This window comes from Colletotrichum godetiae (genome assembly GCF_030913485.1).
Source record: "Colletotrichum godetiae strain CBS 193.32 chromosome Unknown BDP55scaffold_3, whole genome shotgun sequence".
NCBI classification, from domain to species: domain Eukaryota; kingdom Fungi; phylum Ascomycota; class Sordariomycetes; order Glomerellales; family Glomerellaceae; genus Colletotrichum; species Colletotrichum godetiae.
The window spans coordinates 1,046,528-1,066,560 of NW_026851251.1; the positions used below are offsets into that span (position 1 = coordinate 1,046,528).

Below are 20,033 nucleotides of genomic sequence, written 5' to 3' on the forward strand. Positions count from 1 at the left end.
TTTTCCTGCTTCTTGTCCCCGGACGCCCAGCATGATCAACTTTTTTTCTCCCAAGAAGCTTGGACTGGAAGGTCACTGCCAGTGGCTGGGCAGTCGCTGGGCAAATGAGGGGATTTGGGGGAGGAAATGTGGGTGTAACTATCCGGCACAAGTTGGCACTGGCATGACCTGACAAGCTGCATCAGTGCATGCGATTCCTCCGTGACATTGGAAATGGGGAAGTGGTGATATCTTGTTGGTCTTACCACCGGCCTGTCACTGCGGACAATATGACAGCCCACTCTCCCGATGCTGTTTATTCAAGGGAGGGAGTGATCGTCATTGAGGGGTTTATAAGGACAGAAGTGGTTTGTCCTGTGTTTCTATTGATAGCACCTTGACTAAGGGAAGCGGGAGCCGCGTAAACTGCCCATACCAAGAGGATCGATCGCCTGTTCCACATGGCACCGTTTCTAGTGCGGCGACTCGTGAGTCGAAGGCTTGTAAGCTGAGGATGAGGCTGATGCGCAAGTTCTGAGGTGAGGTCAGCTGTGCACAAATAGCCAGCCATTCGTCGTTTTTACTAGATGTTGGATTTCTCCCACAATGCCAATTGCACGTCTTAATCAATAATCATTAGAGTGCTCGCAATTGCACATTGGATAACAATACACGTGACGAGACCGACACCCCTTTCATCTTGGCTGCGACCTGCCCAAAGAGTGAAAGTGAACCCCTCGTGTCGGTTGGATTTAGCTTCCCCAACAGCAGCGCTTGATTGGTGCGGCGGGACAGCGGGCGGCGGCAGATATAGGGGTTGGGGCGCACTCCCGTCTCCTCTTGGGGGGGGGGGGTCTTAACCTGCAGAAATGCCTGTGCTACCGCTTGCGTTCGTGGGATTGGGTGAGCGGGTGTTGGAAAGAATTTCAAGGTACGGATTGTATTGGTGATTTGCGATAAGCCATCCATCCCGCCTGATGTCTTGAGTGCTTGGGAGGCATGTGGTCTTGGCAGGCGCGAGATAGGAACTGAAGCGCGTAGGGAAGCGTGCCTATCCGTCAGAAACCTGAGATACGGGTGTTAGCTACAGAACGTGAAGTAAGGTATCTATCTGTACGAAGAGTAAGTATCTGCGGAAGAGAAGAGAGGGGAAGATGGGTCCCCCAAGATGCCGGATGGGGACTGCATCGAGGGATGGCACTCGACGGCCGCGATGCTACGCTGGAAGACGGCATCTCACATTGAGGTGAATGATTAAAAGCAATTTATTTTGAATTATTCCGGGCCTCTCTCTGATCGATGCTTCACCTCTCCATGGTCGTAAAGTGGTCTTGAACCGTGCGCCCATCATCGATCCCCCCCCCACCCATCCATCCATCCTGACCAGACCATCCATCCCCATGCTTGCAGCCCATGTGCGGCGTGCCCATGCCATGCAATGCAATCCCCAGTGAATCTCCCATTTCCATTCTCATTCCCATGCTCTTCCATCTCCTCCCCCTTGTGAACTGGTCTTATTTCCCGCCGATTCCGTCCCGACCTCCTCCATCTGCCAGCTGCGTCCTGTTAACGTCCTCGGTTTCTTCCAATTGCCTCTTCATCCCCTCCCCCCCTTCCATCTGGAGTGTGTGCTTGTGCTTGTATTCCTCTTGTTCCTCTTCCCCCGTTCCGCGCGCATTATCTCCCGCCACTCAACCTACCTACCTCCAACAACATCTCAACTCGTCCTCTCATTCTCCCACTCTCACCCAAGGTTGAACCCGGTTTCGAAACAAAAACGATAACGGCCGACGGCGGGCTCACTTGCGTCATCCCCAACGAGACGGAAGTTCTAGATTTCGAAGCTTGATACTAGCTATTTACTTTTAGACTTCTTCTTGGGTACTTGGTACCGATTCCACTCGTTTCCACCTCAGCTTACCTCACCTCACCTTTTTACCTCCCGAGATCCTCCTCTTTCGATCCTTCGGGACGGCACATCTGCGCAGCCCAGTCCGATCCAATTTTTGAATTCCGCCCTCCCACCCATTTGCGGCGGCGTGGCGCGGAGAGAGACACCGTGCAGCCACGGACCCTCGACTGAACCTGAACGCGACCGGACTCGTCTTACCTTGATTGCGTTCCTGACTTGGCTAATTTTATCCTCATTCGTCTTTCAATTCCCTCGAATCCGAAAGGGTACCCCGAATACACTACAACCACCAACACCACAGAAGACAGGTCGCCTCTCTTATCTGGACACCTCTTCACCACTTACACAAGCTTCGCCGAGACGGTCTATGCGGATATAATCTGACGACGACGAACTCGCAAACACCTTACCATATCACGATGCGACAGGTGCTCAAGGCCGGCTTGGGGTGCCTCGTCTCCCTGCTGCTCGCCGCACCAGCCGACGCATTCTACATTCCAGGTTCGGCGCCCTCAGAAAGAAGCCCCAGCTCATGACCTCAAACCTCTATCTCTCGCTCGAGCAATTGCCCGCTGACAGTACCTCGGAACAAAACTATAGGCTGGTCGATTAAGAGCTACAAGGACGGCGAGCAGGTACCCCTGCTCGTGAACAAGGTCTACTCCGACAATACCCAGCTGCAGTATGCCTACTACGACCTCCCCTTCGTGTGCCCGCCGACGGGTCAGCGCAAGCCCGGCACGGGACTTCTTAGCGGACAGAGCATCCCCTTGAACCTTGGCGAGGTTCTCCGCGGCGACAGGATCAAGACATCCGACATTGACCTGGTCGTCGGACAGGACAAGCCGTGCAATTTGCTGTGCAACCGCGAGATGAGCCGCAAGGATATGCGCCGCGCAAAGGATATGGTGCACGATGGCTACGTAACCGAGTGGATCGTCGACAACCTCCCAGGCGCCACGAGCTTCGTCACCGTCGACAAGAGCCGCAAGTACTACGCCGCCGGCTTCAAGCTCGGCTTCACGGATTACTCGGCCAGCAGCGGCAAGCCGCGCTACTTCCTCAACAACCACCACACCATTGTCGTTCGCTGGCGCAGGGCCCCCGGGAAGGCCGGTGAGCGCGGCGGTAAAGTAGTCGTCGGCTTCGAGGTGTACCCCAAGAGCATCGGCCCAAACAACAAGCGTGACGACAACGGGTGCCCCGCGGATTTGCAAAACATTGACCAGAACTTTGAGCTCTACCTCGCCCCGAACAAGTCTTCCGAGACGCCGAAGCAGCAGCAGAACCTCGACTCCTCGTACCATCCCGCCGACGACGATGAGGACCTCGCTGACGATGGCGCCAAGCTGACCGTACCTTACACCTACTCTGTCTACTTTCGCGAGGACAATAACGTCGAGTGGTCGCGCCGATGGGATCTGTACTTTGTCAACCAGGAGGAGGGCCAAAAGATCCACTGGCTGGCCATTGTCAACTCCCTCATCATCTGCGGTCTGCTCACGGGCATCGTCCTGATGATCCTCGCAAGGACGATCCGCTCCGATATCAAGGGATACAAGGAGGTGCCTCTCGAGGACGGCAAGCCGAAGCTGAAGCGCAAGAAGACGACCGGAAGCAAGTCTCCCAGACTCTCAGAAAAGACTGGCGGACTGCTCGACCAGGGAGGAGGCATTGACGCCGAAAATGACGCCGATGTGTCATCCGACGAAGAGGCCCTCGAGGACGTCACGGGTTGGAAGCTGCTCCACGCCGACGTCTTCCGGACGCCCCTTTATGGCTACCTCCTGGCTCCGCTCGTCGGCTCCGGCATGCAGCTGCTCTTCATGGCCGTGGGCCTCGTCCTCCTCAGCGCCCTCGGCGTCCTCAACCCCAGCTTCCGCGGCGGCTTCATCAGCGTCGGCGTCGGCCTGTTTGTTTTTGCCGGCCTCTTCTCGGGCTACTTCTCCGCGCGCGTCTACAAGACTTTTGACGGCCAGGACTTCCGCAAGAACGCGCTCGTCACCGCCGTCCTCTTCCCGGGTCTCCTCTTTGGCGTCGTCTTCATTCTCAACCTATTCGTCTGGGCGCAGGCTTCGAGTACCGCGATCCCGTTCGGCACCCTCGTCGCCATCATCTTCCTCTGGCTCTGCATCCAGGTGCCCCTCGTCTACGCCGGCTCCTGGATCGGTTTCGTCCGCAGCGGCAACTGGGAGCATCCGACCAAGACGAGCGCTGCTCCCCGTCAGGTGCCCAGGCAGGCGTGGTACATCAAGTCGTGGCAGTCCGTTCTGCTCGCGGGGCTGATTCCCTTTGCGGTCATCTTCATCGAGCTGTTGTTCGTGTTCCAGTCCGTCTGGCAGGATAAGAGCGGCTACTACTACGTGTTTGGGTTCCTGGCCGTGGTGTCGGTGATTCTGATTGTGACGATCGCCGAGGTGACGGTCGTGACGATTTACGTCCGGCTGTGCGCCGAGAACTACAACTGGTGGTGGCAGTCGTTTGCCGTTGGCGGCGGCAGTGCCGTGTGGGTGTTCTTGTACTGCGTGTGGTACTACTTTTTCAAGCTGCACATTACCGGCTTCGTGAGTAGTATGCTGTTCTTCAGCTACAGCTTCATGGCGTGCTGTGTGTACGGTCTCTTGACGGGGACGGTCGGGTTCCTGAGCGCGTACGCGTTTGTTCGGAGGATTTACGGGTAAGCACCTTCCCCCTACTCCCCTTTATATTTATCTTGAAAATGAAGCTGACATGTGTGACAGAGCAATCAAGGCAGACTAAAACCCGCGGGGGGTTTCGTCATTTAATGTTTTTATTTTGGACAGCGGGTGTTCCCTAATGTTTGATTCTCGACACACAACGAGAGGAAAGAATGGAGAGCAAAGGAAAGGAAAGAACGGCGGGGGAGGGGGCGCTCATTAATTGCATTGCCTGGTGGCGTCAAAACAAGTTTCTAGGGCGAAACAAAAGTCCAACCGGGTGTGTTGAGGCTTTGGCGTTTTATACTGGTGGTTGAGTATGTGCTCATCTATCTATCGGTCTCTCTCTGTTTGTCTCTTTGTCTACGGTAACGTGGAAGGCCATGAGGCGCGAGAGGCTATTGAAAGATGGATTATCACACACAAAGTACATGTGACGAAAACAGATTTCTACGGCCAGGAGGCCAAACAGTGTGTATTATGTTTCAGATAATTTGAATAGGTTTGGGGGCAAAGATTATCAACGTATAATTAGATTTACTCTCGGTATGCCAATATGTTTTGTGTGAGACCTTTATGAATGGTGTCGTGAAGCGAGAGTTCGGATTTGATGTTGAGTCGTTATATAAAGAAACAGAGAAAAAAGGATGTGAAGAGTGTTCAGAAAGCGAGCATGGCTCCTAAAAATAGAGTAAACGTAGGGGTGTTCCATCTTTCTATCTCGAAATGGTTCATTTGCCTTTCTTTCATGGACTTTTGAGAAATCTTGAAAAGAATACTCTGTTACGTGATTGCTGCCTACTCTCGAATCTTATCATAGTGGTATAAATCACGGTTAAAACGGCGAGAAAATGGTTGCAACCCAAAAAGATGCTATGGCACGATTTGCCATGTCTAGATTTCCCAAAGACCGATGAGCTCTCGAGGTGACGGCCATGATCCAATGAGATGTCGGTGGTAAGGGAGCTGGACCTGCCGTTTTGAGCGACGAGAGACCCTAGATGCCGATGGTGTCAGGCAGGCAGGCTGACAGGCGGGGATGGGATATATGTGGTGTAGGGGTGATTTGGTGCAGCGGCCGCCGCGTTGCCGCATTTAATGCTGGGGCCAATGGACGTGATCTTAATCCTTGATTGCACTTCTTGATGTTCTCAGAAATACCTTCAACAAACAGCATCTCGTCGGATATAGACTTCTCACAGATACTTGGGAGTTGATAAAAGATTATAGGAAGTAGAGCAAAGTGCAGTCGACATACGCGGCAGTCAGAGAGACGTTCATACTGCTCGTGGAGAAAACACGATGCCTCTGGGACAAACTGTTGTTTCAAGCAAGTGAGATAGGCTGGACTTGGCCGTCCCGAGGAGTGAGAAGTTTGGTTCCTTGTAGGTGCCAAGCTTTGACAAGGGACGGGAACTAGATGACTAGATGGACGGGATGCAATGGGGCACCCGCTACGGTATATTACCTTTCTGGACCGCATGGACGTGAAACTGGAAATACGTCTCAAACGAAGTCTTTCTGGGATAATGCAAGTCAAGATTTCTTATCAGCAGGCTAACTGAAAGTACGTTAAAAGGCAAGTACGTCTTTGTATCTTGGGAACTTTGGTATGTTGGAAATTGGGACTTTGGTGTTGCCGACCTTTCAAAGGTACCAAAGGTCCTCAGGTACTGACGGGAGTGGCGTTCAGTGATTCGCTGGGCTGCTTGCTGCTTCGGCCGGCAACCCCATTCCGCACCCGCTCCCGACGTTTGGATGTTGATACCTATGGATGCCCCACTTTCCGGTCCCGAGACCGGCAAAGTTGCCCGAGAGCTCTATCGCTGGAACTTGATTCATCCAGTGCAACTCGCAAATGGCGTCCTTGTGAAAGCCAATGCACAGGAGAAGATTTGGGGGTTTCGATCTGACGTTGACGATCAACTGGGGCCAGGCCTTGGATCTAATACTTGATAAATGTGCAAATTCAAGGGCGGGGAGGAATATCCATGTCGAGTCGAATTGCAACACTCTGGATGCCGCTTTCGCAACCGGTGACCCTCCCAAATACGGCACGGATACCCCATCTCATTAGCTGCTAGCATTCTTGCCAGTCATCACTCCCGCCCGCATTCTCAGCAATCGGCCCCTCCCACGTCACAAACCACACCCCCGGAGGGATGGACGAACGAACATTTGAGCAATGAGGATGAACGCATCCAACTAGGCCCGGCTGCCTAGCTGGGGGAGGGACCCCGGTAGAAGGCCTCAATTGACTGTTTCCTATTTGCTCGAGAGCGGGTGCACAGCCTAGGAAGCTAGGGATCCCCTGTCTCGCCGTATCTAATCGACCTTTCTTACGAATACAACGTCTCGGGATTCTCTACTATCCTTTTACTACGAATGCCTCCTTGACATGTTTTGATATATTGCAGCACTTTCGCTCTTTTGCGTAGACTTTGTTCCCGCCTTGGCTGCATATCTGCGTTTGAACGGGAACTTTACTGGACGAGATCCCTAGTGAATCAATCGCACTCCTTCGTTTATCGACATTTCGTCAATCTCACTCATGACACGCGGTGCTCGCAGCAGTCTTCAAGAATCCTACATCACGAGAAGCCGCAACAGAGACGAGACTACGGGGCTGACAACGGCGCCCCCCTCGCTGCGCGCCCTTCAACGATGATGGATCTCATACCTCAGCGAGTGTTTGCGCTCGCGGCTGAGGCGCGATTGCGATCCCAAACTTTCCTGGCGACTGCTCAGAGGTGAGTTCCACACAGAAGCTTGACCGCCATATGGTCATGGAAGGGGAAGAGTCTGGGTCTAGATATGGGATGCAAACACGGCAGCCGTACAGTCTCACGGAACTCTTTTCGGGGCTCGTTTCAGAGCCCACTGAATCCATGTCATCAAGTGCTTTTTGCACATCTTATGTGTGATTGCGCGTGAGAGCGTGTGGTCGGCATTCCCAGTCTCATCCATTGCTCCCACGTATTTGAGCAGACGTTGAAAAGGAACATGACTGACAGACCCTCAATAGCCATGCAGAACTACCCTGGATCAACGACGTGACCCAGCTCGCCGACTCAGGATATCCTCAAGCCCTCGTCCTCGCCATCTCTGCGCTCTGGATTGTCTCGCGCCTCATCCAGCGCCGCAACAAACCCTCGTCATCATCTCAACCCACCACAACCACCACTGTCCGCGCCGCCAGCATCAGATGGCCCTGGGAACTCCTCGCCCAGCTCGTCCGCGCCTCCACCCTAGCCTTCCTCGCCCTCGCGGCCGCCCGCGGCCAGACACCCTGGCTAAATGCCCTCGTCGCCGCCTACGCCCTCGTCCTCGGCCTCTCGAGGCTCGTCAACGACCTCGAGTGGCGGCACGTCGCCCTGCACCAGGTCAACTTCACCCTCGGCCTCGAGCTCCTCATCTTCGCCGCCTCCTCTGCCCTGCCCTGCATCGAAGCCTCGTCCGAGTGCGCCGTCGCGGCGCCAGTCAAGGGCGGCCTCGCGAGCTTGGCCGCCGCCGTGGTGATCTCCGTCATCACGCCCAGGGAATGGGTTCCCCCCTCGCTCGCAAACGACGTGCCCGTGCCCGAGGGCTACGAGAAGCGCGGGCCCGCGCCCGAGGAGACGTGCAGCTGGGCAAACTACTATCTCACCTTTGAGTGGCTCACGCCCGTCATGTGGAAGGGCGCGCGCACCGGCGAGGTCGTCCTCGAGGACCTGCCCCAGCTGCCCTGGTACGACGAGCCGCTGCTGCTGCTCGCGCGGATCAAGAAGGCGAGGGCCAGGGGCGTCACAACGACGTGGACTCTGTTCTATTTGCTGCGCAAGGAGGTCAACCTCATGGCCTTTTACATCTCCTCGGCCTACGCCTCGGAGCTCATCGCGCCGTACGGCCTGTACCACCTTCTGGGCTACCTCGCGGATCCCCAGGGCGCGTCCGTCAAGCCCTGGCTCTGGCTTGTACTCATGTTCTGCGGCCCGCTGTCGCGCTCTGTCCTGTTCCAGCAGTATGTCTTCACGTCGACCCGTCTGGTCGTGCGCCTGCGGTCCGCCCTGACGCAGGAGCTGTACCATCGCGCCATGGGGTCCATGGAGCTCGAGGAGGACATTTTCGCACCCAAGCCCGACGGCGCCGGGGACAAGAACAAGGACAAGAACAAGAAGAAGAACAAGAAGGAAGAGGAGGCTGGGCGATCTACGACGTCGGCTGGCCGTCTGGCGAACCTCATGGCGGCCGACGTGCAGGCCATCTTTGGCGCGCGCGACGTCGTCATGGCCGGGACCGGTGTGCCCGTGGGCACCATCCTCTCCGTTATCGGCCTGTACAGGATGCTCGGCTGGCCCGCTCTCGTGGGCACGTTGATCCTCCTCCTCGCCGCGCCCGTGTCCGTCACCATCTCGCGGCTCATGGGCCGGCTGACCCGCAAGGCCCGGCGCGCGCAGGACGCCCGCATCTCGCTCGTCTCCGAGTACCTCGCCTCTATCCGCGCCGTCAAATACTTTGCGTGGGAGGACGCCATCATCGAGACGATCGAGGACGCCCGCGCCAGCGAGCAGCGCGACCTCTGGCGCGTGTCGCTGTCGTTCGTCATGCTCAACCAGATCAGCGCCCTCGTGCCCTACGTCTCCATGATTACAATGTTCTCCCTCTACGTCGGCGTCTGCGGACAGCCCATGACGGCCGCTACGGCTTTTACGACGACGTACCTCGTCAAGCAGATCCGCCGCAACGTCGGCCAGGTTGCGTTCATGTCGCGCCAGATTACCGGCGCTGCCATCGCCGTCAGCCGTCTCGACAAATACTTTGCCACCACGACGCCGCTCGACGAGTACCCCGAAGGACCCCTACGCATCCAAGACGCCACCTTCCGCCGCAACAAGACTGCCTCGTTTCAGTTGAAGGACCTCTCCGTCGACTTTGCCCAAGGAGGTCTCAACGTCGTTTCGGGCGTCAGCGGAAGTGGCAAGACGACGCTGCTGCTTGCGATCCTGGGCGAGACGGTCAAGGAGGGCGGTACTATCACGCGGCCCAAGGACGTCGCTTTTGCGTCGCAGACGTCGTGGCTGCAAAACGACACCATCAAGGAGAACATCCTCTTCAACAGCCCCCTCGAGCCGGTGCGCTACGACAGAGTCGTCAACGCGTGCTGTCTCCCCGTTGACCTACGGGAGCTGGACGCCGGTGATCAGACTGTTGTCGGCGAGAACGGCGCGTCCCTCTCGGGTGGTCAGAAGGCGCGCGTCGCGTTGGCTAGAGCGTTGTACTCCAAGGCGCCTTTGCTGCTTCTCGACGACATCTTTTCAGCACTCGATGCCAAGACGGCGGCCTCGCTTTGGGAGCGGTGCTTCTGCTCTGACTTGTTGAAGGGGCGGACCGTGGTCCTGGTGGCGCAGCAGCCTTGGGTTGCAGCCCAAGCTGATGTCGCCGTTACTCTCGAGGACGGAGCGGTCAAGCACGTCGAGCAGAACATTGGTGTCGCCCGCCACCCGGTTGCGGTTGCGAAGGATATTGAGGGCGAGAGCAGCACCGAGGTGTCCGACAACTCAGACACGGAAGTCGAGACGCAGACGGATCCGCTCAACGACACGAGCAAGGTCGCCGTCGATAAGGGGACGAAGGATGTGGTTGCTCAGGAGATGAAGGCCAGCGGGAAGAGCGCCCGTTTAATGTGTAAGTGTTGCCCCCTGACAGCCCTCAAAGGGGCAAAGCTGACATGCGTTATGGAAATACAGTCTTCAAGTACATGACCTACTTTGGCGGCCCAGGCTACGCCGTATTCTGCATGTTCCTGATGCTCCTCTCCCAGCTCTCCGTCATGGGCGGCACTCTCTGGCTCTCGGTCTGGGTAGACGCCTACGACAGGCAGACGGCCGTCGACATCGCCTTCTACCTCGGCGTCTACGCCGCCGTCACCGTCACCGAGTCGGTCCTCTACGCCGCCGTCTTCCTCGTCTTCGAGAACGGCGCCTGGCACGCCGCCCGCAAGCTGCACAACGACTTCATCCGCGCCGTCATGCGCGTCTCCCTGAGCTGGTACAAGCAGACGCCCGTCGGCCGCATCATCAACCGCTTCTCGAGCGACATGTCCTCGCTCGACCTCAGCGTTAGCCCGCAGCTCCGCGCCTTTCTCGAGAGCTCCCTCGCCCTCGTCATCCGCATCTTTGCCATTAGCTCCATCATGCCGATCTTCATCGTGCCCGCCGCCGTCGCGTCCACGTGCGGCCTCGTCGTCGGCGAGATCTACACACGCACCGCCGTCACTATCAAGCGCCTCGTCGCGAGCTCGCAGTCGCCCATCTTTTCGCAGTTTGCGGATACCCTCGCGGGTCTGCCTATTATTCGCGCGCGGGCCGGGATGCCCGATACCTTTGGCGATAACCTCGCCGACAAGCTTCGCGTCTGGTCTAGGGCGGCGGAGGCGCACTTCAACTGTAACCGGTGGGTCGCGATGCGCGTCGATGTCATCACGGCCCTGGTCGGTTTGAGCGCGGGTATCATTGCCGTGTACAAGGCCGGCCTTGTCGGCGCCGGTCTGGTGGGTTTCTCGCTGCACAATGCGACTGGTCTGAGTCAGACTATCCTGGGTCTCGTCCGTAGTATGAACGATCTCGAGGTTGAGCTGCAGAGTGTAAGTTGCTTCCGTCCCTTTCCCTCCTTTCTTTTGTCAGTGAATCCTGGTAGCTAATGACGGGGGGGAAAAATCAGTTCGTACGTATCAAAGAATACGCCGGCCTCGACACCGAAGAAAAGGACGATGAATCCTACCCCGAAGAAGGCCAAGTCGAATATACCGACACCCCAACCCACGTCATACCCACAACCTGGCCCGCGACAGGCGAAATCGAATTCCGCAACGTCACCATCCGCTACGACCAAGACGGGCCCAACATCCTCACAGACGTCAACCTCCGATTCAAAGCCGGCGAGCGCGTCGCCATCGTCGGCCGCACGGGCAGCGGCAAGTCCACGCTGGTCCTCTCCCTCCTGCGCTTCACACACATCGTGTCGGGCCAGATCCTCTACGACGGCATCGACATCACCAAGATCCCGCGCCGCCGCCTCCGCGAGGCGCTGACTATCATCCCACAGGAGGCTGTGCTCTTCAACGGCACGCTGCGGACGAACCTCGATCCGACGGGGAAGATTGCGGAGCCGGTGCTTGAGAGGGCGCTTGAGTCGTGTCAGGGGATTGCGTCGTTCCAGTACCAGCCGTCTTCGGATGTGGATACTGACGCGGATGATGCGGTGGTCGCGCGGGACGATGACTCTTCCAGGCTGGCGCTGTCGACGGTGGTGAATGCCAAGGGTGAAAACTTCTCCCATGGGCAGCGTCAGGTTCTGTCGCTGTGCCGTGCGTTGGTAAGGGGTAGCAGGTTGATGTTGCTGGACGAGGCGACGGCGAGCATGGACTATGAGACGGATAGGGGGATTCAGGCTGTGTTGAGGAGGGAGGTCAACGGGGATGGCGACGGCGATGACCGAACGCTGGTCACGATTGCCCACCGCCTGCGGACGATTGCAGACTATGATACGGTTGTTGTCATGGGGGCTGGAAGGGTCGTCGAGGCGGGACGGCCGGTAGAGTTATATAAGGCGAGAGGCGTGTTTTATGACATGGTCCATCATAGTGGCGAGAGAAACGATTTGGAGGAGCTTTTCGAAGGTGGGAAATGAGTCAAAAGGGGTTTGAGGATGTTTCTCATCTGAGTGTGTCATGCGGCTGAAGAGGCCAGTTCAGGGAGTCGGATTATGATGCATTAGAATAGCATGTTATAGATTGTGTCCGCCTGCGTGTACTTTTGGCATCTGGATGGAAATCCTGTACACATACACATAGAAAGAAGCCATTACTTGTACTTTGTATCTGCTAGTACGAGATTGAGCTTGATACAGATCGGTTATATTGCATGACTGCTTAGTTCGATCACCTACCTACTTACCTATCCACCCACCCAGCTGGTAGTCATGTACCGTATCTACGGATGCCATATATAAAGTGTTCATTGGCCTGTATCCCGGGCTCAAAGCCCGGCAAGTGAGACTATACTCGAGCTTATAAGTTGTCGTGGAAAGCATGCTAGGTCTCTTACCTGTTTGTGTGTCTTGGGTTACATAGATCATGCCGCGGGCCATATCGACCGAAATTAAGCACTTATAACTCCTTCATTCCCGCCCTCTTCTATACAGGGTTTATTCTAAAGCGAATAAAGCAAAACAGACCACCAGTCAGGGCTACCAGATCTATCACACCAAATGCTACGCGAGACGGATCAACTCAACACCCGTGGAAGGGCGTCAAGAGTTCCACCTGTACTGAAGACCTAGGCGAAAAGGCACTTGCGATCTTTCTCGATGAAATTTTCACGAAGGAAGGCAAGGCAAACTTTAGTCACAACGCCAGACGATGCCTATAGACGCATGATCCACGATGGCCTTGGCGAAAGGAGCCAAAGCTTTCTGTGCGAACAGATACAAGAGGGGTTCTACTTAATTAACCACGGCTTCCTTGAGAAATGGGGTAGAGCGGCATTGTCGAAATATTGATGGTTCTAGGATACCTGTCTGGCCAGGTTTCGTTGAACCATGGCGACTGCAGCGTCTGTTCATCTCCGGTCACTTTGCCAGCACTCACGGTCCTCGCCTATCCCTCGACCACTCTTGTAGGTCTATCTTCTTTACGGATGATTGTGGTCTTTCTCCGGCTCTTCCTGGACTATTAAAAGGGACAATGTTCCCATCCCTAGGAGAGCGACCATCCTCTCGTCACCCTGTCTTCCAAACCCACACACCAACCATCGAAAAAGCCATCACCTCGCCACTCTTCGACTCGCAAAGCACATTCATACTGCATACATACAAAATGTACTTGTGGCGGGTTTTTGACGCAGTCGGTAGTGCCTTTGAAGCTTATGACGGCAGACTATCAGACTACTACTTCCTCAATCAATGCATGCGCATCATTTGCGAGATATACGGAACGGCCCTCCTCGGCATCATGGACTATTCCTTTTTGCTCCTCGTGCTTCGATTTGACGCAGAGGAACAGCCGTGGCGCACACTCGGCCACGACCCATGGGGATTCATCATGTCCAAGTACACCAAGATCTACGATGTCGGCAGCACTGAAGTATACGACACGCAAGGGGGCGACAATAGCGGGAACATGGACAGTTTGGATGTCCTGAACGGAACAACGCCCGGCCAAGAGCCCAACTATAGGTTGGTCCTGCGCAGATACGGCAAGGGTGCTCGAAATGGCATTGAGCGGTTGGATGGATGGAAAATCTTCGGTCTCATCGTGCACTGGGTCATACACGACGCTCGCACTGGCATAGCCGCTCATCAACTCGCCGAGAAAGAGCGCGGTATTGAAGACCCGGGATTCGAGCTGGAGCACTTAATCATATACATCTTGTCACTTGTTCCCATGTTCTTCAGCGGGCAGACTTACTATGATCATCCAGGGGAATCGACTATCTGGCTGATCGTGCTGGAGCACGTAAACCAGATGCTAGCCAAGTTAGCTCTCTGCCGACTTGAAGAGGATCTGTGAAGTTATGCGATCAAAGAAAGGCCGCCAGCAGGGGAACATTATGCGATGGATAGAAGAGGATCGGAAAGAATTGGAATTGTTGCGCTTGGAGATGCAATACACGAATCAAAGCCCTGAGCTATATCCAGTAGGCTTACTTGGTCTGGTTACGGTGACGATAATAAGTGCATCATACGTTTATTAGGGAATTTCTTTCTTCCACAACGATAGTAAATAAATTGAAGCTTCTTGAGACTAAGCAAACATCGCTCCCGCCAGCTACGTCTATCCAGATGGCTTAGTGATATCAACATGGATCTTAAAGACCACCAAGGTATTCAGCGGTACTAAACCCCCACGAAGTGTCATTGGAGTCAGCCCATCTCATTGGTGCCTCGCGGTCGGTTCATACGCAGGGACGTGGCCGCATAGAATGAGATATCGGATAGGCCCAGTGAATCACCTGCAGGTTATGATGCCAACAAGTCCCACCGTGTACCTGACATCACTGGGCCGACGAAGACGAGGAAGCTGTTGGTCAAGGTCACCGAGGGAGAGGGAAGGCGTCAAGTACTACTCGTTCGCAGCAAGGATTTCCAGCGGGAACGCCCACTCAACTGCGACGTGTCGGATTGTGTCAGGCCGGTGAATGGAGAAAGAAGTACACGAACTTCATCTTGCCGTAGTAGTTTTCGACGCGCGGCCTATGATGCGGCAACCCGTCCCACGGGAAGGCGAGGACGAAGCCATCAACGGTTAGGCCTTCAACAATGACCTGTGCCGAAATTCTACGTGAAAGATGTTTCCCAGCAGATTGAGACAATTGCATATGCGCCTTCATGTCGACGAACTTTCTTATTGGAACATGTGATATCTTCTTGATCTTGAAGCACCCAAATCTGTATCGTACTAGTGACTTGCATCGCAACTTTTAACAGTGAGAGACTTGAGAGCATTCGATCGACGCGTGACTCGAGCGTTCCAGTTGATTTAACAGGTCTCCTCCTTCTAGTATCTGAAGTGAAAGCCGCTTTCCGGAAACCAGGCTTTGAAGCTTGGGAAACCGCTGAGATTCCCGATAACGAACTTCGGAGGAAAGTGCGCAGAGAATATATCATGCCATTTTCCTTCCAATTTGTGCTGGCCATCTGTTGCACTTGACCGAGCAGAACTGAAGGAAGTGACGATATGTCGGACATACAGGAGACTAACATTTATCATCTTCCCCCTGTTCTGCCATGGCGTGCGGTCACTGCCCTTAACATTGTCTAGTTACGTGCAACTTCCGCATCGAAGCAGCATGACTCGGCAGTAGCACCAGCCAAATCGTGTTAGTGCAGAATATCGGAAGTAGGGAATGTTCACTCCAAATTCCAGCCTCGGAAGGATTGACTCTGTTCCATAGAGTTCTTGGGGTGGTATATATGCCCATCATCCCCCCATCTCTTCTCTTCTCTTCTTCTTCTTCTTTTCTTCTCCAGGGGGTCGCCTATTATACATCACCGAATACAAGCGAGCCGCACAGCGATACCATCTTATTCTTACAACATGCACACCCTTTCCGTTAGCCTCTCGACACTGGTCGTGGTCACTTTCTGCTATCTAACTCCCTCCTATTGGGAACCTCTATGAGGTGGATGGACAACAATCTCCAACAGCAGCGCCTACAAAGCTGTCAGTCCGTTCATCATACAATTTCTGAAGGCCTCCTGGGATGGCATCTGCGAAGCAGCCAAGGAAATATGTAAGGAGGCCTTCAAGGAGGGTTTCAAGACGGGGTTGAGTGATAGAATGGGCATTGCGAAGCCTAGTGCCGCTCAGGGCGGTGCTGGTGGACATTACCCGGATGAACCCATCGTAGTTCACAGAAAGTTCCTTTCCCGACAGTGTCTTCTTCCGACAAGCTCCGACGCCCGGTACTTGGGCTCCAGCGGGGGACAAGAAGAATTATGTGCTCTCACGGGAGCGTTTTTGACGACGAGTTTTCTTACGACATCTTGTATTGCGGCATCTTGCTTCACGACATCTTGCTCCACGACATCTTCTGCCATGGCTGTCTCCTATCACGATATTTCCCATCCAGCATCTTGGTCAGCTGACTTTACCATGGACATCCTTGACGACGTCTTCCATCACGGCATCTCGTACACCGTCATCTTTCAGTATCGATCCCCTATCACGGCGTCTTTCATTGAAGCACTTCCAGCCATGGTTGCCTTTTACCACGACAATTCCTATCACGGCGTCTCGAACAGCAGCAGCTTCCATCATGAACCCTCCATCGTGACGTCTTCTATTAAAACGTCTTTTGTCATGGCTGCCTGTTTTCACAACGCGCCCTATCATAGCATATCACGGCATGCTGTCTTCGACCCAAGTGTCTACACTGGCTTATCTCCAGCCACCGGACCCACGTGCCGTTGTACTCTATTCGGCTCGTCGAAGGTCACGGTCAAAGTTGTTCACCATGGCCTCGGCTTACTTAAGAGTCTGTCTTCCACACGATGACCGACTGATTGCTCTACCCCAACAACTTTCTTGTCAATGGTCTGAACACGAAGACTTGTCATCTATCGGGCGCCGTATGGTGATTGCCCTCACTGGCTGTTGTGGTGTCGTTCCCTCCCCGACAGTCTTCAGAAAACTTGTCAATGTCAACATCATCGTCGAACATCTTTGGTCGGACTAGGCTTCCGGACGAGGAGGCTTCTCGATCATCTGTTCTGGTCTTTACGTCCAAGTCTGCGCATGCTACCTGCAAGCTGTCGAACGAACACAATGGTATGACTTCCTAACTTTTGTTGTTTGCTACCTAGAAGCTGAGCTAATATATTCTGCAGGATTTGCCCCTCTCAGCTCGTGTCTGTTTCCCATGATGGCTCACTTCATGTTTGACGAAGCTGCTCTCCATGACTGGTGTTGGTGGTTCGGGTCACATACTCCACGGGTAAGTCAAGTCTCTGAGCCTCTTTATCCAACACAGCTGACAAGCAGTTGAGGCTCTCAAAGTCTTGACCAATCAGGTGAAGCGCCTATCTGTACCCATGTCGAAGGTGTTGATGCCGCCACCTTCACCTTCACCTTCACCTTCACCTTCACCATGGATTGCTTGCTTCTCTTTGACTTGGGAGTATTCGTCATTGCAATCAACGATGAGCGGGTGGAGCGCGCCAGAAAACACATGGGGGTGTGTCAGTGCGTGTGACAGCCGCTGGAAGGAGCATCAAAAGGTGGTCAGAGCTTCCCATGTCTCTGGTTCCCTCTGCCAAGTCTTGCTCCTCCTCCTCCAAGCACCTGGAACCCCGCCTCCGACGCAGCAATCAAGGTGGCTGTGCAAGCAATCGACACTGAACAATCAATATGCTCGAGTGACGAATCCACTGAAGAGAATGGAGGGGGGCGAAAAAGGGGTCCGTCACTTGTCGTCCAGTCTTCTATGTATCTCTGCGCCGTGTCGTTGGTGCAGGGACTGGGAACACCTTGAAAATCAACAGTGGCCAATGACGTCGCTCGCCGCCCAGAGGCCTCTCGGGCACGCACCAGCGCCATCACCAAGCTAAAGCACGGCGCACCACCACCAACAGCTGCTTTAAGCGCCATGCAAGCTGTTTCGACACACCCGCAATCCAACCATATTCGCTCTCACTACACCCCCGGTCCTTGAATAGACAGAGCCCGGTTCGTCGTCACAAAGTCTCAGAGCACCATCCGAAGTGCCCCTCGTCTTTTGCCATTCCTTGCCATTCCTGGCCAGGTTTTCCTGCCGGCGAATAGCTGTCGCGGTTCCCCTACACAGTCGTCACTTTGTCTGATCGCTGGCTTCCACCTACCAACCAGACCTTTAATCCTCCGGAGCGCATCTCGCTTCAACAACCGCCCTAACAAACGCTCTCTCTCCCACTTGCAAACATAACCCCCTTAGACTCTTTGTACCCCGCGGTCTCTCACCAAAGTTCTTCACGACATTACGCGCCAGTCGCATCTCGAGACACCACCGCCCACGAGCAACCATCTTGTACGAGGCCTGGCCTGACCTGACGTAACCAAGATCTCGAGTTTCTGCGCCTGCTTTGCGCACCCTTCTTCGCCATGGCTTCGGGACACAACGTACGCCCTCCAAGAAGGACAAAGTATTGCGACCGCCCTCACTGACTTTGAAACCAGGACCCCAAGCTCCTGTATGCCATCAACGGCGTCCAAGCCTTCCACATCTCCAACGGCAAGGAGGAGTCACTCACACCTGCTGGCCCCCAGACTTTGTCGCTGTTGATGGTACCGACTTCTTCACCCTTCACCGACGCAGACTCCCCCGCCGAGGACTTCTACCTGCATCTCCATCTACCTCCCGAGCTCGATCTTCCTCTTCCTGCGACAACCCAGATCTACCACCAGCCACCAACAAGCTACCTGATTCCGAGATGGGATCTGGGCCCAGACAGTGGTGCCTTCACCCGTATTGAGTTTCCGGATACCGGTAGCCGGAAAGGACTTCAGGAAGACGTCGACACCTTCGAAACGATCCTTGCACAATGCACCGCGTTCCTCGAGCGAGCCCCGCCGCCGAAGACCTCGTCCAAGTCGGCCAAAGCCGCCGCCGCGGCCTCCGCATACCCCTTCGATGACCCCGTCACCGACGCTCCTTCTGCCAAGTCGAGAGCTGCCGCCGCCGATGGCCTCCCTGCCTACAACCCTGCCGATTACCAGCCCGGACAGGGCTATGCTCCTGGAGCCCACAGCTCTCAGCACAATGGCGGCCGGATTGTCTTGATTGACGAAGAAGACGGTAGTGTCATCGGGGAGCTGAACGAGAACTATCAAGTTGTAGAGGAGCTGGGCGTCAAGCCTGGAACAAAAGGTAAGTTTGGGGGCACCTCGGCCGAGCTTGACTCACATGGCATGCTAGATCCGGTGGAGATTACACTCCCTGCCGACAACAGCCAAGCCATTACCGTTCAGCCCGTGTCGCAGGAATATCGCGAGATGATTATGCACCCATCGTACAAGAAGTCGTTCTTGGTGTCGAATGCTTCAAAGGCATCCCGACTCATTGTGACGTCGTCGGACCTGATCACAAAGGGTTTGCAGTCCTCGGCCGATAATTTTACAAAGAAGACGAAGGCGACGACCGAACCCGTGACGTTTACTCCTGCAGCGCACGATCGTGTACGACGCATCAACCAGTTCTCCACCAAGGCGGCTGGTTTGTCGGCAACCACGGTTGGTGCAGTGGGCAAAGTAGCCCAAAACCTGGGCGCCACCCTTGCCAGAAAGAAGGATGGCAGTGGAAGAGGCTACGACAAGGATGGTAACCCCATTGAGGGTTACAAGCCTGGCCTGCTGAACAGAAGCTTGATGGCTTTCAACACTGTTGCGGATGGTATTGATCAAGCAGGACGCAATCTGTTGACTGGCACCTCGTCTAGCGTATCACAGATGGTGGAGCATCGTTGGGGTTCTGAGGCTGGCCAAGTGTCAAGGAACATTGGCGGCGGCTTCAAGAACGTTGGCTTGGTGTACATCGATGTAACAGGTGTTTCCCGCAGAGCAATCCTGAAGAGCGTAGCAAAGGGTATGGTCGTCGGTAAGGTAAAGGGTGGCGGACAGATCATCGTCGGAGGCGGCGATGGCGGAGCAGTCGGTTATTTGGAAGACCAGAAGACTCGCAGAGACGACCAGAGCGATACAGCCAGTATGTACACGGCGTATGAGGGTAATGGCAAGCAGCCAGCTGGCAAGAGGCCATGAGCCTGCAATGGATGACAATGGATCTGAACGGAATGGATGGGACCCGTGGACATTTATGAGGTACTGAGCTCATTATTGAAAGATTGGGAATGAAGGCATGGTGGGCCACTTTGTAGTTTTGTCCAACCAGTGCGTATCCAATACGAGTAAACGAAACCTAGGTAGCCCAATTAAGAAACTTCAAGACACTAAT

At 54.9% G+C, this 20,033-nt stretch overlaps 5 protein-coding genes across 5 annotated transcripts; all 5 read left to right on the top strand.

The window, feature by feature from the left end:
• Positions 1-2,310: 2,310 nt before the first annotated feature.
• BDP55DRAFT_723558 (endomembrane protein 70) lies at positions 2,311-4,651 on the top strand (the record flags this gene model as incomplete). Its single annotated transcript, XM_060578765.1, has 3 exons — positions 2,311-2,392; positions 2,492-4,568; positions 4,633-4,651. The coding sequence occupies 3 exons, from the start codon at positions 2,311-2,313 to the stop codon at positions 4,649-4,651; spliced, it is 2,178 nt and encodes a 725-aa protein (XP_060435698.1).
• Positions 4,652-6,949: 2,298 nt separating this feature from the next.
• Positions 6,950-12,472, top strand: BDP55DRAFT_645405 (ABC transporter). The gene is made up of 4 exons (XM_060573638.1): positions 6,950-7,319; positions 7,595-10,233; positions 10,296-11,191; positions 11,269-12,472. The coding sequence occupies exons 1-4, from the start codon at positions 7,234-7,236 to the stop codon at positions 12,235-12,237; spliced, it is 4,590 nt and encodes a 1,529-aa protein (XP_060435699.1). The 5' UTR covers positions 6,950-7,233; the 3' UTR covers positions 12,238-12,472.
• Positions 12,473-13,352: 880 nt separating this feature from the next.
• BDP55DRAFT_748094 (uncharacterized protein) lies at positions 13,353-14,291 on the top strand. The gene has a single exon (XM_060580585.1). The coding sequence runs from the start codon at positions 13,424-13,426 to the stop codon at positions 14,114-14,116; it is 693 nt and encodes a 230-aa protein (XP_060435700.1). The 5' UTR covers positions 13,353-13,423; the 3' UTR covers positions 14,117-14,291.
• A 2,303-nt stretch (positions 14,292-16,594) lies between these two features.
• Positions 16,595-17,920, top strand: BDP55DRAFT_212352 (uncharacterized protein). The gene is made up of 3 exons (XM_060566006.1): positions 16,595-16,876; positions 16,936-17,042; positions 17,095-17,920. Exons 1-3 carry the CDS (start codon positions 16,747-16,749, stop codon positions 17,653-17,655), a joined length of 798 nt encoding a protein of 265 aa, XP_060435701.1. The 5' UTR covers positions 16,595-16,746; the 3' UTR covers positions 17,656-17,920.
• A 264-nt stretch (positions 17,921-18,184) lies between these two features.
• BDP55DRAFT_626616 (senescence-associated protein-domain-containing protein) lies at positions 18,185-19,840 on the top strand (the record flags this gene model as incomplete). Its single annotated transcript, XM_060571655.1, has 2 exons — positions 18,185-18,202; positions 18,260-19,840. 2 exons carry the CDS (start codon positions 18,185-18,187, stop codon positions 19,838-19,840), a joined length of 1,599 nt encoding a protein of 532 aa, XP_060435702.1.
• Positions 19,841-20,033: the final 193 nt, after the last annotated feature.

What these genes read in the sequence shown, in the direction of transcription:
- BDP55DRAFT_748094 (XM_060580585.1), top strand. Translation starts at nt 13,424, where the DNA reads ATGTACTTGTGGCGGGTTTTTGACGCAGTCGGTAGTGCCTTTGAAGCT.
- BDP55DRAFT_645405 (XM_060573638.1), top strand. Translation starts at nt 7,234, where the DNA reads ATGATGGATCTCATACCTCAGCGAGTGTTTGCGCTCGCGGCTGAGGCG. An exon ending in TTCCTGGCGACTGCTCAGAG is followed by an intron (nt 7,320 to 7,594) that starts GTGAGTTCCACA and finishes GACCCTCAATAG; the next exon opens with CCATGCAGAACTACCCTGGA. An exon ending in TCGAGGTTGAGCTGCAGAGT is followed by an intron (nt 11,192 to 11,268) that starts GTAAGTTGCTTC and finishes GGGAAAAATCAG; the next exon opens with TTCGTACGTATCAAAGAATA.
- BDP55DRAFT_212352 (XM_060566006.1), top strand. Translation starts at nt 16,747, where the DNA reads ATGTCAACATCATCGTCGAACATCTTTGGTCGGACTAGGCTTCCGGAC. An exon ending in GCTGTCGAACGAACACAATG is followed by an intron (nt 16,877 to 16,935) that starts GTATGACTTCCT and finishes TATATTCTGCAG; the next exon opens with GATTTGCCCCTCTCAGCTCG. An exon ending in TCGGGTCACATACTCCACGG is followed by an intron (nt 17,043 to 17,094) that starts GTAAGTCAAGTC and finishes CAAGCAGTTGAG; the next exon opens with GCTCTCAAAGTCTTGACCAA.